The sequence below is a fragment of the Choloepus didactylus genome, chromosome 3, assembly GCF_015220235.1.
Source record: "Choloepus didactylus isolate mChoDid1 chromosome 3, mChoDid1.pri, whole genome shotgun sequence".
In the NCBI taxonomy this organism is placed as follows: Eukaryota; Metazoa; Chordata; class Mammalia; order Pilosa; family Megalonychidae; genus Choloepus; species Choloepus didactylus.
Window position 1 is genome coordinate 133744928 of NC_051309.1, and position 17259 is coordinate 133762186.

Sequence of the window (17259 nt, forward strand, 5' to 3'; positions counted from 1 at the left end):
AAAACTTTGTTTTTTGCTCTAGGTTCTTGTGATCATTCTACATATATTGTACAAACATTGGATTTTCATCTGGGTCATAATACCATGGTTACCAAACCATGTGGTGCTCTGGAAAGTCCTATGGCAACCATAACCAAGATAACAAGGCGTCGCCATGAAAATCCACCCCATGGAGTAGCAAGTGTCAAAGAGTGGTTCAATTATGTCACAGCCACAAGGAATGAAGGTTTAACATTTGATTCTTTGGAGAGATTTATTTCTTTTTTGTTTGTTTGTTTGTTTTTTCTATTTTGGGTTCTGTCAACTGTGTTTAGAATTTAAATGGAGGTTGAGTTTTTATTTCTTTAATTAAGCAAGTTTCATTTTACTTCCTAAAACAAGTAACAGTTATTTAGTATGTGATTCACCCCTCTGGTAGAAACACATCTCATTATTTTGGGATTTAATGGAAAGCATTCAAAATAAAATTGGTTTTAAATAAATAAAATCAAACTAAGTTACTTTTTATAATTGGGAAAATGTTTTTGTAGTAAAGCTAAAAATTGGAAAATTGGGAAAGTTATTACACAGCTAAATAATGGAATGCCATAAATTTAAGGTTCAGATCTGAAATTAAATACCATTATTCCCATTAAGACATAAGTTTCAGGGGAGTGCTTTTGAAGAGTTTTCTTCATTTGATTAGATTCATCAGTCTTGTAATAATGCAGTTGTGGGAACTCTTATTTTGTGGTTGTTTTTGGGTGTTAGTGTACAGTATTGCTTTTATCAGTTATGTCATCTTCAATGAATAGGTGACTAGATCGAGACATGTGAAGATGAATATTTTACTTAAAAAACGACCTCTCAAAATGGAAAAGAAGATGACTTACGTCCCATGGAAAATAGCTACCAAGGAATAGGAGATCCCAGAGATTAGAGATTGTTAAAAAATGTTCTGATAACAAAGGATAAGAAAGTAAATTACAAGATTATGCCTGTTTTAAGTAGTCTACCTCTAAATAGGTATTGGGGAGGAGACTTTTTGGTTGTGATGCTCTGGAAGGGCTGTTAGCATATTGTACCACTGTTAGAGTACCTAAAAATGCTAATTTTTATTCAAATATCTTAGTTTGCTAGAACTGCCATAACAAACTGGCCTAAAACAACAGAAATTTATTGTCTCACAGTTCTAGAGGCTAGAAGTCCGAAATCAAGGTGTCAGCACGGCCATGCTTTCTCTGAAGTCAGTAGGGAAGGATCTGTTCCATGCCTCTTCTAGCTTCTGGTGTTTCTAGCTACCCATAGTGTTCTCTGTGTCAGTCATCACATAGTGAGCTCCCTCACTGTCTGCGTCCAAATTTTTTCTTCTTACAAAGGCATCAGTCATACTGGATTAAGGGTCCACCCTATCCCAGTATGACCTCATTTTAACTTGCCTGATTTCATCTGCAGTAACATTATTTCCAAATAATATTGCATTCTGAGGTACTGGGGATTAGAGTTTCAACACATTTTTGGGGGAGTATGTAATTCAGTCCATAATTGACAGTCATAGTCTAACAATAGAACATATGGTCAGGATCATATTTAATCCCAAATTTTATAGAAGTAGAGTGTTTGATCTATGGACACCTTTGGTCTTAATTAAACTCAAATTCAGACATGAATTCAATTGAGAATAATATTCATTTTAAAACCAGAGAAACCAAAAACAAAATTTAATGAATTTATCTAAAATCACATTTCAAAGCTTTAGTTGTGAGAATAGTAATGTATGTATTATGTTTTATTTTTTTGAATATGGAATTTTTAATTTTCCATCTCAATATGAGATAATTGCTATGTATCACATGCCTTGAAATTTATATGCTTATCAATGCCTATTGGTTTTAATTTGATTCTTCTTTATTATCTTTATTGTTATGCATGTAGAGCTAAACCTACTACGCAATGTTGATGCTAACAATACTGAGAGTAGCACTACTGTGAAGAACTCTAGTTTATTAAGTGGATTCAGAGGAGGTTCTAGCTACAATCATGAAACAGAGACTATCTTTGCTTTACCAAGGATGCAGCTTGACTTTAAATCCATTCATGTTCAAGAACCACAGGAACCTCCATTACAGGGTATGTGAATAAGCACTCTTTAATTTCTACAGTTACTAAGAAAATTCTAAGAGAAGTTTCAACTACTGCTGTTTTCCCACAAATTATTTTGTAATTCTAATGTAACATAATGAAATTGGTTTTCTGGGTCAAATTGATTTTCTTACCGGCTACATGATGTCTGGCAAATTATTTAACCTATTTATGCCTCTTTCTCCTCAGTAAAATGGGGAAATAATTATAGGACTTCTTTTATAGGGCTGTTATGAGGAATGAGTGGCACATACTGGAAAAGTGCTTAGTAAACTATCATCATCATCATTATTCTGTAAATCACATATAGAAATCCCTCATTTACATATAGTTCCATTTGAAGTGGATACATAGACCTATATAAATCCCTTATTAATGGGAAGAAGAAGGAACTTATGTCATTAAATCTGTTACCATAAAAGAACTTTACCATTGCAGATGCCAACTTGAAGCCAAAGGTAGAATGTAGTGTGGTGACAGAGTTCACTGACCACATTTGCGTGACTATGGATGCTGAGCTTATCATGTTTCTTCATGATTTAGTATCAGCTTATCTTAAAGAAAAAGAAAAAGGTGGGTAGCATATTCTCATTGTTTCTCCCCTACCCCCATCTCTAGGAAATAAAGCTGTCCATGCCATTTATATGGATTTTTATGGTCTAGTGATAAAATGAATAGATTGGTCTCCTTCCTCTATAAGTTGCAAAAATTGATAGCATATTAGTAAGACTATTTAGTAGACTTAGTATCTGCTAGGTATACTTCACTCTTACTAACCATATTTCACACCAAATGGTGTTTTATACTTTAGTGTTTCTATATACATTATCTTATGTACATGATTCAAATAAGCCTTGTAGGATGTTCTAGCAAAGTAGAAAAGAAGACTGCTTTAAGGAAATATTGCAAATGTAAGTGAAATGACTAAAGAATTACATAAGAAAGTAGCAGAAATTATATTCATAATTGGAAGGGAATACTGATTTAGATAAGATTAATCTATTTGGAATACAGGGAAATATTTTCTTTTTAAAAATAAATTTAGATTTCAGTGGTGGCATTTTGTTTTTATGAGCTAGCTGACATTGGTAAATGTTTGTCCGTTAAGAAACATGTGGTGGGCCCTAACATCTATATGGAATTGGTTGAATATATTATGCCATGTCCATACAATGGAATATTCTGTAGCTGTTTAAAAGAATGAGGTAATTTGAAATGTAGGCCATGGAATGTTCTCCCAAATATTTCGTAATTTGTTCATTCAGTAAATATTGCATACCTACAATAAACAACAGATAGGCTCCTTCAGACAGTATTTGGAATAAATATAATTTATTCAGATCATACTATAAATTATCATGGTACTTTAAGAAGAAAAAATATAAAATTTGTCTTACAGATATTTCAAAATAGCCTCTTGATAAATGGTTCTTGAGTAAAGAAAATAGATTATCAAAAGACCATGTAGAGAGAGTGCAAAGATGGCATAGCATAGACTGAATTGCTCTTCCATTTAGATGTGTCAAAAATTCAGTGAGAGAGCAAAATCAGTAATTATACCTGGGAGAAGTCTATCAGACCTTACGTTGAGACTTCAGATAAGCTGAGTGAAATCATATAATAAACAAGTTATAAATGGACCTAGTCTTCATGTCCAGTGCCAATATATATCAGTACTTTTATATGGTAATCCCTTTGTTTACCCTCTGCCTTAATATTAAAACTTAATATGGAGAAAAATAGATCCTAGGTAAACCTGTGAAGTTGGAATTCTTTTCTAGTCTACTTAGATTGAAAGCCTATCAGATTTCTGTCTTAACCTCAGATAAAATATGAAATCTTTGTCATTTTATGAAATATCATGTCAATCTTGGTCTGCTACAAACTATATTCCTAAAATATCTCTCTTTTTATATATATATAAACTGATATAAAACATAATTGCAGTTGGAAGAGAGAGATAGGGCACTTTATCTTTGGATCTCCAATAACAAAGTGTTACCTGTGAGGATTTAAATTATAAATAAAGATATTTTCATAGCTGTAAGTATGTTTTGTTACTACAAACTTAAAGCAAATGAGTTGGGCCAAAATAAGCATAAACATCCTGAGAAAATTCTTAAGATCATGTAAACTTTAACACAAAATCAACATATTTCTAGAACATCACGATAAATTGTAGCACCATAACCACCACCAGTAAAAAACAGAAGCGCACAATTGAGCAGGCAGTAACTGAAGGCATCTATGTTCTTATATAGAGTGGTACCACAGCTTCATTCCTAGGCTCATTCCTAATCAATATGTCATCCCTAGGTCCGATTCCCAACAAAGTCATAACCAGAGCTACTAAATGCAAATTATATTACCTAATTAAACAAATGCTGTTTGTCTGATTTGTGTTTTGAAAATTTGTGTCCCAAGAGAAATGTCTGTATTTAATTAATAAGATCATATGAAAGCAATTCATGTGTGCCCTATGCTATCAAGTAAATGATCGCAGCATTCTTTACCATTAGTTTTAGGCACACAACCACATATAAAACATATGCTATTACCCCCAAATAAATGATGACATGCTATTTCTAAGTTTGTAAGAGAATAAAATAACATTGTCATTCTGTTTTTCTCCAAGAAATACCAATAATTTCTACTTATTTACAGCTTATTTTAAATTATTATTTTTTAGAAAATGTAATTTATAAGATGTGTATTTGCAGTATTAATATATCATTTTCATTATAGCCATTTTTCCACCTCGGATTTTATCTACTCGACCGGGACAGAAAAGTCCAATTATTATACATGATGACAATTCCTCTGATAAAGACAGAGAAGATAGCATCGCTTATACTACTGTGGACTGGAGGGATTTTATGTGCAACACATGGCATTTAGAACCCACTCTTAGGTGAGTAGTAGGCATAGATATTTTACCCCCTAGACTGTGGAATTATCATGAGAAACAAGTTTACGAATAATGTATCAAGTTAAATATAGTTTACCAAAAAATATTTTTAGAAGTTAGCCACTTGTAATCTCTATAACTCCTGACTGCTATTTTCTGCTGCTTCTTTCTGCTTTTGAAAGTGCTCCTAGGTGAGGCAAAAGAAGTGCTTACAAACACTGAGAATAGTTTAGAGCAGATTAGCTGTCTACTGTGTAACTTCTGTCAGTTAATCACTGAAATACTGGAATAACTCCTCTTCCACTGTTTCTGTCCTTTTTTCACTTTCTCACCAGGATGATATTTTCAATGTTTTGTAGTGGCTAGAGTAAACTGTTAATTTTGTTATTTAGTTTGGGAAGATATAGAAGTCATACATCATCATTAAGAAACTGATACAATTTCTCACTCTATATATGTCATGACAATGTAATAGAACCTACAGTGTCACAGTGCCCTTCTTTCTGCATACTAAGCAATATAAAACCATGTCTGAAATGTCTAATTTAATGCTATTAGATCTATTTATCTTTACCAACTTATATTCTACTACAGTCAGGATCCCAATAATATCAACTTGTTTTTCTATCAAAATTTCTAAAGTATTTTCTAATTTTATTCTATTTCTGATTGCTGCTGTAACTAGTTGTACTTGCTCTGTCTTGTGATCTAACACCTCAGCCTTCCTACTTTTTTTTTTTTTTTCTTTTCCTCTTGTCTGCTTTGTTAAGCAAATTGTAACTGTCTGAATCCTGGAAAACAATATCAAAAGAAGTCTGTCATACCCCAGCACAAAATTCTGCAAAACAATGCAGATTTTATTTAGTTTAAGTTATTATTTAGACATAGTTAAGCCACAAAATTATTCCAAAATAACAAAATCTTCATTATATAATAGACTCCTGTACAAGGAGAAAGTAGTGGTAAGTTCAGTAAAATTTGATGTAAACCATTCAAATAACAGTTTAATATTAATTAGTAATACACACACTCATGAGAAATATTAACAGTGTCTGTACTCAAAAGCAGTATTAAAATATTGCAAATGTCCTGATGCAGAAAAGCTTTTGGAAAATCTGTTTTGTATTTGTAAATCTAAATAAATATAAAGGAAATGACTGAAATCTTTAAGAGTGAATAAAATTAAATTGAATATAAAATGAATTTAACTTACAATGAATATTAGAATAGTTAAATTTGCCATAAATATATTCTTTTATTTAGCAAACTAATAGTTAAAGAATATGAGTGTAATGGTGGAGAGCATGGTTATGTACTCAGGCTCTAAGCCCAGGTTGATGACTTAGTAGGTAAGTGATTTTGGCCAAAGGGCTTAACCTTTCTTTGCTTCAGTTGCCTCCTATGTGCAATTTGGAAAATATTGTTATCCACCTTGTTGTGTTGTTACACTGTTAAATGAGTTAATTAATCCAAAGTGCTTCTAACTATAGGAGTTAAAGAGATCCGTGCTTAATAACCCCTTGTTTCGGTTTGCTAAAGCTGCCGGAATGCACTATACCAGAAATGGCTGGCTTTTTCAATGGGGATTTATTTATAAATTTACAGTTCTAAGGCCATGTAAATGTCCAAATTAAGGCATCAAGAGGATGAGACCTTCTATGAGGAAAGGCTGCTGGCATCCAGGGTTCCTCTGTCCCATGGGAAGGTACATGGTGATGTCTGCTAGTCCTCTCCTGTTTCTGGTTTCAATGGCTGTCTCCAAAAGGTCTCTGGACTTTTCTCTCTCAGTTCCTGTGGGTCCTTCTTGCTTCTCCCAGAGCATTTTCTTTCTAAGCTCTCTCTCTCCATGAGCTCTCTTAAAGGACTCCAGTAAAGGATTAAGACCCAGTTTGAATAGGCGAGGTCCCACCCACAACAGGTCTGCACCCACAAGAATGGCTTAAAAGAACATGGTGTTTTCTGGGATACATAACAGTTTCAAAAACCAACACACTTCTTTTCCCCACCTGAGTTCAGGACCAAATAATAGCTTTAATACTGATAAATCTGATAACAAAGAATGTGGTTTGGATGTCTGGCAACAGTGACTTTCTGCTACAAAGCCCCCATTTGGACTTAACTTACAGGGCTTCACTGTTGCAGAAATCAAGGGGCGAACCCCCAGAATTGTTCAGTCATCAGCCCCTACTCACCTAGCCACAGGCTGCACTGAACACCATCTTTGCTAACTTCTTTAGAGACTTTCTGCTGAAAAACCTAAAGAATAGGACAAAAATTAGTGGCTTCCAAGAGAAGAGAGAGGAGGGTACAGCACTACACTACTCAGTTCCGCTCTTAACCTTGCCAATCAGATTAAGTCATGGATTAAGGCAGAGGAAAGCCATGAGTGTTTCACTAAGGGCTGTTCCTTCTCACAGAAGGAAATATCTGGAATAGGGAGAAAATGGTTTGTTCAAATATGTTTACCACATAGCAAATACTCAGTGAATTTTACCCTTTTTTTCCTCATATGCCACATGCTTGTGAAATCTTTAAGAATTAATGAGATGACGTTTTAAATATTTAAGATGGTCATGTAACCAATTAGGCCGAAAATAAATCAATTAGAATGAATTTTGGTAAATTTTATACCTGTGTGTAAGCTCTTAAGAATACTTATATTTATACATATATTATTTTTAATAAGTTGTATTGAGATATATTCACATACCCTACAGTCATCAATGGCGTATAATCAGTTTATTTATAGTACCATCATATAGTTGTGCATTCATCACCAGAATGAAGTTTTGAACCTTTTCCTTACTCTAAAAGAAAATAAAAATATAAAAGAACACCCAAAACATTCCATCTCCCCCATCCTACTCTATTTTTCATTTAATTTTTGACCCCATTTTTCTACTCAACTGTCCATACACTGGATAAAGGGAGTATGAGCCACAAGGTTTTCACAATCACAGTCACACCATGTAAGCTACATAGTTATACAATTGTCTTCAAGAATCAAGACTACAGGGTTGCAGTTCGACAGCTTCAGGTATTTCCCTCTAGTCATTCCAACACTCTAAAAACTTAAAAGGGGTATCTATATAGTGCATAATACCCTCCAGAGTAACCTCTCAACTCCATTTGAAATCTCTCAGCCACTGAAACTTTATTTTGTTTCATTTCACTTCCCCCTTTTGGTCAAGAATGTTTTCTCAGTCCCACGATGTCAGGTCCAGGCTCATCCCCAGAGTCATGTCCCACATTGCCAGGAAGATTTATACCCCTTGGAGTCATGTCCCATGTAGGGGGGAGGGCAGTGAGTTCACTGCCAAGTGGGCTTAGAGGGAGAGAGAGGCCACATCTGAGCAACCAAGAGGTTCTCTGGGGGAGACTCTTAGGCACAATTATAACTAGGCTTAGCCTCTCCTTTGCAGCAACAAGCTTCATAAGGGCAAGCCCCAAGATCAAGAGGCTTTTCCTATTCCTTTGTTTTATTTTGTCTGGAAATGATTTTTTAATTTTTTTATTTTCTAATAAAGTTAATTAAAAAAAAAAGTAAAGTAAAAAGATAAAGAATCAGAGAACAAGAGAGAAGAAGAAGAAGAAGAAGAAGAAGAAAAAACCCTTTTCAGAGCTGGACCCCAGCTCCCCAGGTTTGGAAGCCAGAGCCTGAGCTGGTACCCATTTCCAGCTGCCCCTTTTGCTTGGAGTCCAGCCCTTTTCCAAGATTCTTAACACCTCCAACTCTAAAAGTCTCTGTTGTTTGTTATTATGGTTGTCAGCCCCGCCTCCTGTCTGCCAGACAGATTCCTCCTGGCTCTTTTCATGCCCTCTCCTGGTTTATCTGTGCTTGGAGCTTTTATTCAGCAGTCCATGTGTTCATTAATTCTTTTATTGGTGCCAGGTTGAATACCGCCCCTCCCTCCCCCCGCCCCCAGCCTTTGCTCCCAGCTCAGATTGTTTCTTTTTCCCTTGGGGAACCAGCTCCAAGACAGTCTTCCGTACCTGGGAGTAGGGGCACCAGCCCCTTGGTGGGGAAACTTACAGTTTTGTGCTGCAATCTCAGTCGTTCCACCTATTCCACATTGGTGTACAATGCATGACTGGTCACAGAAGTCCCTGAAAACAGCTATTCCATACAGTTCCAGCTGCCCTAGAGGAGTAACTAGATTCCACACCTCACCACTCTGCCGTTTTGCCCCACCCTCCTGTTTTTGAATGCTATTTTTATAGTGAATCCAGGAATTTAGAGTAGATCAATTTTTTAGTTTGTTTTTTAATTTTTTGATAAAGTTAAAAGTAAAGAAAAAAAATTAACCATAGAATAGATCATTTAAATGCAGCTATTGAAAATATTTCATGTCTGTGAGCATATTATGCAGGGTTACTGATGTTCTAATGAACCTACTTTAGGACTGTGCTATGGCATTATATTCCTTAATAATTATTATTATTTACAACTATTTTAGATTAATTTCTTGGACTGGAAGAAAGATTGATCCAGTAGGTGTTGATTATATTCTTCAAAAGTTGGGCTTTCATCATGCTAGGACTACTATTCCTAAATGGCTTCAGAGAGGAGTCATGGACCCACTGGACAAGGTTCTGTCAGTTCTCATCAAAAAGCTTGGTACTGCACTACAAGATGAAAAGGAAAAGAAAGGAAAAGACAAAGAAGAACACTAAAAAAGTAACTTAATCTGTGAACAAATTATGATTGTGTCCGTTAAGTTTATTACACTGGAGTGTTTTAGATTTTTTTTTTTTTTGTATAATAAAATTATTTTAAATATAACTTTAAAAGAATTCTAACTTTGTGGCCATTATATTAAAAGTTTGTAAGTTAACCTGTTTATTCTATTTCTACCATTCTGTATACAGTGAAGTATTGCATGATAATGTATATTTTGTGAACAAAAATAGATCAAAATGTATAAATCTGTTCCTTAGGGTTTATTATTATGTGCAATATGATTCCTGCATCTTTAAAATATTTTCAGAATAACTGTGAATTTTCTTTGTTATTGGCCATAACTTTTTAAAAAATCTTGTTGATAATGTGATTTTTTTTTTGGGGGGGGGTCATTAATTGCTTTTTCTTTTTTCAATGTAGACTTGTATAAATATCTATTTGTATATAGTTTAAGTAATTGTGATATGATTGCAAATCACTAAAATACTGTTTGTAACTATTGTAATAAAGTCACAATAATTGGTTTCAGTCTGTAGCTGTGTTTATGCCTTTTTCTTTCTGATAGCTTATTTTATAATTAATAATACTCATCCTGTGTCACAGTTATTGAATGCCATCATAGCATATGATAAATATTTGTAAAAATTACAGCTCAAGGAGGAGGCAATCAGCGAGAGGCACATCAGAGGCTTCAGAAGTATTAGGTGTGGTGAGTACACAGCTATTCATTTTATTATACTATATTCCTTACATATATGCTTATCTGTATTTTTGTACATATGAAATAATATATAGTAAAAATATTTTTTTTAAGGTAAGATCTAAAATAATACTCAAAGGCAGCTATTCTTAATTTAGACAAGTCAGCACAGTCCATTTAAAGATTAGATAAAGAGTAGAATTGGAGAACCTAGAGTTAGAAAACACCTAAATTAGAAAGTCTCTGGTGCAGACTCTTGCATTTAGTTAATTAAAGCAGGATTATTTCTGATAGATAACAAAAATCCAGAAGAGCTAAGATACTTAGCCAAAGTCATAAACCTATTAAGTGTTGGTAGGAGAGTTTAAATTGCTGTCTAAAATCACACAAGCAAGTTTGTAACAACTAAAACTAAAACCTTAGTGTTTAAACTCTTAATTTTGTATTCTTTCTGCTAGGCCATCTTGCTAGTCACCTGCCTAATCTTTCAATTCTCCTAACTGCCTCTGTAATTGGAGGTTATAAATACATTCTTTGTGTTGGTCAAGCTTACCAGAGAAGCAAATCTTACACCTACTTTGGTTCTAGTGTCTTGAGCTATTAGTGCCAGAAAGTTACTTCATAAAACAAAGTAACTAAAAGTTAAAGATATTAGTTCCATATTGGAGTTCCACTTCAGGTATTGATTCTCCACTTTAAAGAAACACTATACCAACATTACATCCCAAATCACCAGGATACACATACTTCTCTAGTGCTCACGGGACTTTCTCCAGAATAGATCATATGCTGGGACATAAAACAAGCCTCAATAAATTTAAAAAGATTGAAATTATTCAAAGCACATTCTCTGACCACAATTGAATACAATTAGAAGTCAATAACCCTAAGAGACTTAGAAAATTCACAAATACCTGGAGGTTAAACAACACACTCCTAAACAATCAGTGGGTTAAAGAAGAAATAGCAAGAGAAATTACTAAATATATAGAAACGAATGAAAATGAGAACACAACATACCAAAACCTATGGGATGCAGCAAAAGCAGTACTCGGGGAAATTTATAGCACTAAATGCATATATTAAAAAGGAAGAAAGAGCCAAAATCAAAGAACTAATGGATCAACTGAAGAAGCTAGAAAATGAACAGCAAACCAATCCTAAACGAAGTAGAAGAAAAGAAATAACAAGGATTAAAGCCGAAATAAATGACATAAAGAACAAAAAACAATAGAGGATAAATAACACCAAAAGTTGTTCTTTGAGAAGATCAACAAGATTGACAAGCCCCTAGCTAGACTGACAAAATCAAAAAGAGAGAAGACCCATATAAACAAAATAATGAATGAGAAACTTGACATTACTGCAGATCCCGAGGAAATTAAAAAAATTATAAGAGGATACTATGAACAACTGTATGGCAACAAACTGGATAATGTAGAGGAAATGGACAATTTCCTGGAAACATATGAACAACATAGACTGACCAGAGAAGAAACAGAAGACCTCAACCAACCAGTCACAATCAAAGAGATCCAATCAGTCATCAAAAAGCTTCCCACAAATAAATGCCCAGGGCCAGATGGCTTCACAGGAGAGTTCTACCAAACTTTCCAGAAAGAACTGACACCAATCTTACTTAAACTCTTTCAAAACATTGAAGAAAATGGAACACTACCTAACTCATTTTATGAAGCTAACATCAATCTAATACCAAAACCAGGCAAAGATGCTACAAAAAAGGAAAACTACCGGCCAATCTCCCTAATGAATATAGATGGAAAAATCCTCAACATAATACTTGCAAATCGAATCCAAAGACACATTAAAAAAATCATACACCATGACCAAGTGGGGTTCATTCCAGGCATGCAAGGATGGTTCAACATAAGAAAATCAATCAATGTATTACAACACATTAACAAATCAAAAGGGAAAAATAAAATGATCATCTCAATAGATGCTGAAAGAGCATTCGACAAAATCCAACATCCCTTTTTGATAAAAACACTTCAAAAGGTAGGAATTGAAGGAAACGTCCTCAATATGATAAAGAGCATATATGAAAAACCCACAGCCAGCATAGTACTCAATGGTGAGAGACTGAAAGCCTTCCCCCTAAGATCAGGAACAAGACCAGGATGCCTGCTATCACCACTGTTATTCAACATTGTGCTGGAAGTGCTAGCCAGGGAAATCCGGCAAGACAAAGAAAGAAAAGGCATCCAAATTGGAAAGGAAGAAGTAAAACTCATTGTTTGCAGATGATATGATCTTATATCTGGAAAACCCCGAGAAATCGACGATACAGCTACCAGAGCTAATAAACAAATTTAGCAAAGTAGCGGGATACAAGATTAATGCACACAAGTCAGTAATGTTTCTATATGCTAGAAATGAACAAACTGAAGAGACACTCAAGAAAAAGATACCATTTTCAATAGCAACTAAAAAATCAAGTACCTAGGAATAAACTTAACCAAAAATGTAAAAGACTTATACAAAGAAAACTACATAACTCTATTAAAAGAAATAGAAGCGGACCTTAAAAGATGGAAAAATATTCCATGTTCATGCATAGGAAGGCTAAATGTCATTAAGATGTCAATTCTACCCAAACTCATCTACAGATTCAATGCAATCCCAATCAAAATTCCAACAACCTACTTTGCAGACTTGGAAAAGCTAGTTATCAAATTTATTTGGAAAGGGAAGATGCCTCGAATTGCTAAAGATACTCTAAAAAAGAAAAACCAAGTGGGAGGACTTACACTCCCTGACTTTGAAGCTTATTCTAAAGCCACAGTTGTCAAAACAGCATGGTACTGGCACAAAGATAGACATATAGATCAGTGGAATCAAGAATTTGGAGAGACCCCCAGATCTATGGGCGACTGATCTTTGATAAGGCCCCCAAAGTCACTGAACTGGGTCATAAAGGTCTTTTCAACAAATGGGGCTGGGAGAGTTGGATATCCATATCCAAAAGAATGAAAGAGGATCCCTACCTCACACCCCTACACAAAAATTAACTCAAAATGGACCAAAGATCTCAATATAAAAGAAAGCACCATAAAACTCCTAGAAGATATTGTAGGAAAACATCTTCAAGACCTTGTATTAGGCGGCCACTTCCTAGACTTTACACCCAAAGCACAAGCAACAAAAGAAAAAATAGATAAATGGGAACTCCTCAAGCTTAGAAGTTTCCATACCTCAAATGAATTTCTCGAAAAGGTAAAGAGGCAGCCAACTCAATGGGAAAAAGTTTTTGGAAACCATGTATCTGACAAAAGACTGATATCTTGCATTTATAAAGAAATCCTACAACTCAATGACGATGGTACAGACAGGCCAATTATAAAATGGGCAAAAGATATGAAAAGACAGTTCTCTTAAGAGGAAATACAAATGGCCAAGAAACACATGAAAAAATGTTCAGCTTCACTAGCTATTAGAGAGATGCAAATTAAGACCACAATGATATACCATCTCACACCAATTAGAATGGCTGCCATTAAACAAACAGGAAACTACAAATGCTGGAGGGGATGTGGAGAAATTGGAACTCTTATTCATTGTTGGTGGGACTGTATAATGGTTCAGCCACTCTGGAAGTCAGTCTGGCAGTTCCTTAGAAAACTAGATATAGAGATACCCTTTGATCCAGCGATTGCACTTCTCGGTATATACTTGGAAGATCGGAGAGCAGTGACACGAACAGATATCTGCGCGCCAATGTTCATAGCAGCATTATTCACAATTGCCAAGAGATGGAAACAACCCAAATGTGCTTCAACGGATGAGTGGATAAATAAAATGTGGTATATACACATGATGGAATACTACACGGCAGTAAGAAGGAACGATGTTGTGAAACATATGACAACATGGATGAACCTTGAAGACATAATACTGAGTGAAATAAGCTAGGTACAAAAAGACAAATATTATATGCTACCACTAATGTGAACTTTGAAAAATGTAAAACGAATGGTTTACAATGTAGAATGTAGGGGAACTAGCGATAGAGAGCAATTAAGGAAGGGGGAACAATAATCCAAGAACAGATAAGCTATCATGGGTAAATTTAATGTTCTGGGAATGCCCAGGAATGACTATGGTCTGTTAATTTCTGATGGGTATAGTAGGACCAAGTTCACAGAAATGTTGCTATATTAGGTTACTTTCTTGGGGTAGAGTAAGAACACGTTGGAAGTAAAGTAGTTATCTTAGGTTAGCTGTCTTTTTCTTACTCCCTTGTTATGGTCTCTTTGAAATGTTCTTTTATTGTATGTTTTATTTTTTATTTATTTTTTATTTTTTTTATTTTTCATACAGTTGATTTAGGAAAAAAAAAGTTAAAAAAACAAAAAAAACAAGGAAAAAAATATGCAGAGCCCCCTTGAGGAGCTGGTGGAGAATGCAGGGGTATTGGTCTGCCCTACCTCGATGGTTGCTAACATGCCCACAGACAGGGGATTGGTGGTTTGATGGATTGAACCCTCTACCACGGAATTTGCCCTTGGGAAGACTGTTGCTGCAAAGGAGATGCTAGGCCTCCCTATAATTGTGCCTAAGAGCCTCCTCCCGAATACCTCTTTGTTGCTCAGATGTGGTCCTCTCGCTCTAGCTAAGCCAACTGGAAAGGTGAAATCACTGCCCTCCCCCATACGTGGGATCAGACACCCAGGGTAGTGAATCTCCCTGGCAACGTGGAATATGACTCCCGGGGAGGAATGTAGACCCGGCATCGTGGGATGGAGAACATCTTCTTGACCAAAAGGGGGATGTGAAAGGAAATGAAATAAGCTTCAGTGGCAGAGAGATTCCAAAAGGAGCTGAGAGGTCACTCTGGTGGGCACTCTTATGCACAATATAGACAACCCTTTTTAGGTTCTAATGAATTGGGGTAGCTGGTGGTGGATACCTGAAACTATCAAACTACAACCCAGAACCCATGAATTTTGAAGACAATTGTATAAAAATGTGGCTTATGAGGGGGGGACAGTGGGATTGGGGGGGCCATAGGGATCACACTCCCGTTTGTCTAGTTGGTGGATGGATGAGTGGAAAGGTGGGGGAAGGAAACAGACAGACAGACAGACAAGGGCACCCAGTGTTCTTTTTTACTTTAGTTGCTCCTTTTCACTTTAATTATTATTCTGGTTATTTTTGTGTGTGTGGTAATGAGGGTGTCGGGGATTGATTTTGGTAATGAATGTACAACTACGTAATGGTACTGTGAACAATCAAATGTACGATTTGTTTTGTATGACTGCGTGGTATGTGAATATATCTCAATAACATGAATAATAAAAAAATCTGAAAAAAAAACAGTATACCAATAAGTACTAAATGATAAAAATGTCTCATTTTGAAAATTATTAATGTTATGTGAAATTACAAAAAAAGTTCATACATACACATTTACCCTATTTCTGGCACTTATCATGACAATGCTACAAAAAGAAAATGACAATCTGAAATAAATCTGTTCAATACTTCTGTGGCTCTGACAAAGTTAGGAAAAGGCAAGCAGATTCGTGTATTGCTAGTGGGAATGTAAATTGGTACACACCCTATGGAAGTTAGTTAAGCAATAGATGTCAAAATTTAAAAGGCATGTCCTCCCTTACTGAATAGTTTCACTACTGGATATACTTATATATGTGTGAAATAATTACACAAGAATGTTTATTGTAATAAAAAATAGAAATAATTCAATTGTCGATCAACAAAAGACATTAAATAAAATATGACACATCAATTCAGTAGAATCATATGCAACTGTAGGGGGAAAAATGGGTGTGATCTCTAAGATTTATTCTTCAATTTAAAAAGATTCAGCAAGCTATCTGGATTACAAAATTTCTGGATAGTCTATCAAAATTATTTTTAATATGAGTTTCATGTACCTTGTTCTATTCCAGTAATTCATACAATATACCTAGAGAGTCTTTAAAATTCCAATAATACATAACAAAACCTGAAGGATTTTATTCTCCTATATGTTAAGATTGTGCTTCTAGGCTCACTTTAGAGCTGTGAGTCACAAATTATCTATCATGAAAAAACAATTGTTAAAATTTCCAATCTGCCATAGATCAATACTCTTGTGAAATATAATAAGAATAGCTCAAAATAGGAAATTTAAAAAAATAGATTGAAAATACAGGTTCAAATTTTTAATTAGATTCAATTTTACTATTAGATTCAAGTGTCAGATTCTATCAAATTCTATAAGAATTTCTAAACACATTTTCTCAATTTCTTTACTTGTCACAGAACTGCTTTAGAACATTCTTCATCTTCACTATGGAGTAGTGACACCTATAGTTCAATGGAATAAACCTGGTTACCTGTGTGGACAGGTCATTTTCTTTGAACAACTCAGAATGTGTGTGCCCTGTGTAGCTGACAGATCTAGACACCCATTTCCCTGACACATTCTAAAATGAGTAAAGGAGGGCCTTTTCTTTTCTGTTTTGTTTTGTTTTGTTTTCCATTTGGGACCTCAAGAAGAGAGAATCCTTAGCCAAAGGTGTTGTCTGACAGATCATTCCAGAATCCTCATGTGAGAAATACTTGATAAATGCTGGTTTTGTGATTTTTATGTGCTTTACCTGTTTAAGTCACGGAGTCAAGCAACTCAAGGCCAGGAAAGGCTTTGAACTCAAGTTGAGATAAGATGTGACAAACCCTCAGGAAGGCTCTTACAGCACTATCAAACGTTGGAAAGCATTTTTGGAGGGTACTGTTAAAAGGCACTTAAGAGAACAAATGCTCTCAGGAATGATGGCAGGTAGACCAGGATGTTAGGTGGATGTCCATTGATCTAGATGTGGA

General features: G+C 35.0%; 1 protein-coding gene across 8 annotated transcripts in view; it reads left to right on the forward strand.

Moving 5' to 3' along the window:
• The window catches only part of KIAA1109 (KIAA1109 ortholog), a 236371-nt gene extending 226157 nt beyond the window's left edge, over nt 1–10214 (forward strand). For 6 of the 8 annotated variants that reach the window (XM_037830586.1, XM_037830590.1, XM_037830591.1 and 3 more), the window contains 5 exons: nt 23–226; nt 1915–2109; nt 2560–2694; nt 4867–5032; nt 9487–10214. In XM_037830586.1, coding sequence (XP_037686514.1) covers nt 23–226; nt 1915–2109; nt 2560–2694; nt 4867–5032; nt 9487–9703 — 917 coding nt within the window. In that variant the 3' untranslated portion in view covers nt 9704–10214. The remainder of the gene's footprint in view (nt 1–22; nt 227–1914; nt 2110–2559; nt 2695–4866; nt 5033–9486) is intronic. The other 2 variants (XM_037830592.1, XM_037830594.1) reach the window with 2 other exon arrangements.
• Nucleotides 10215–17259: the final 7045 nt, after the last annotated feature.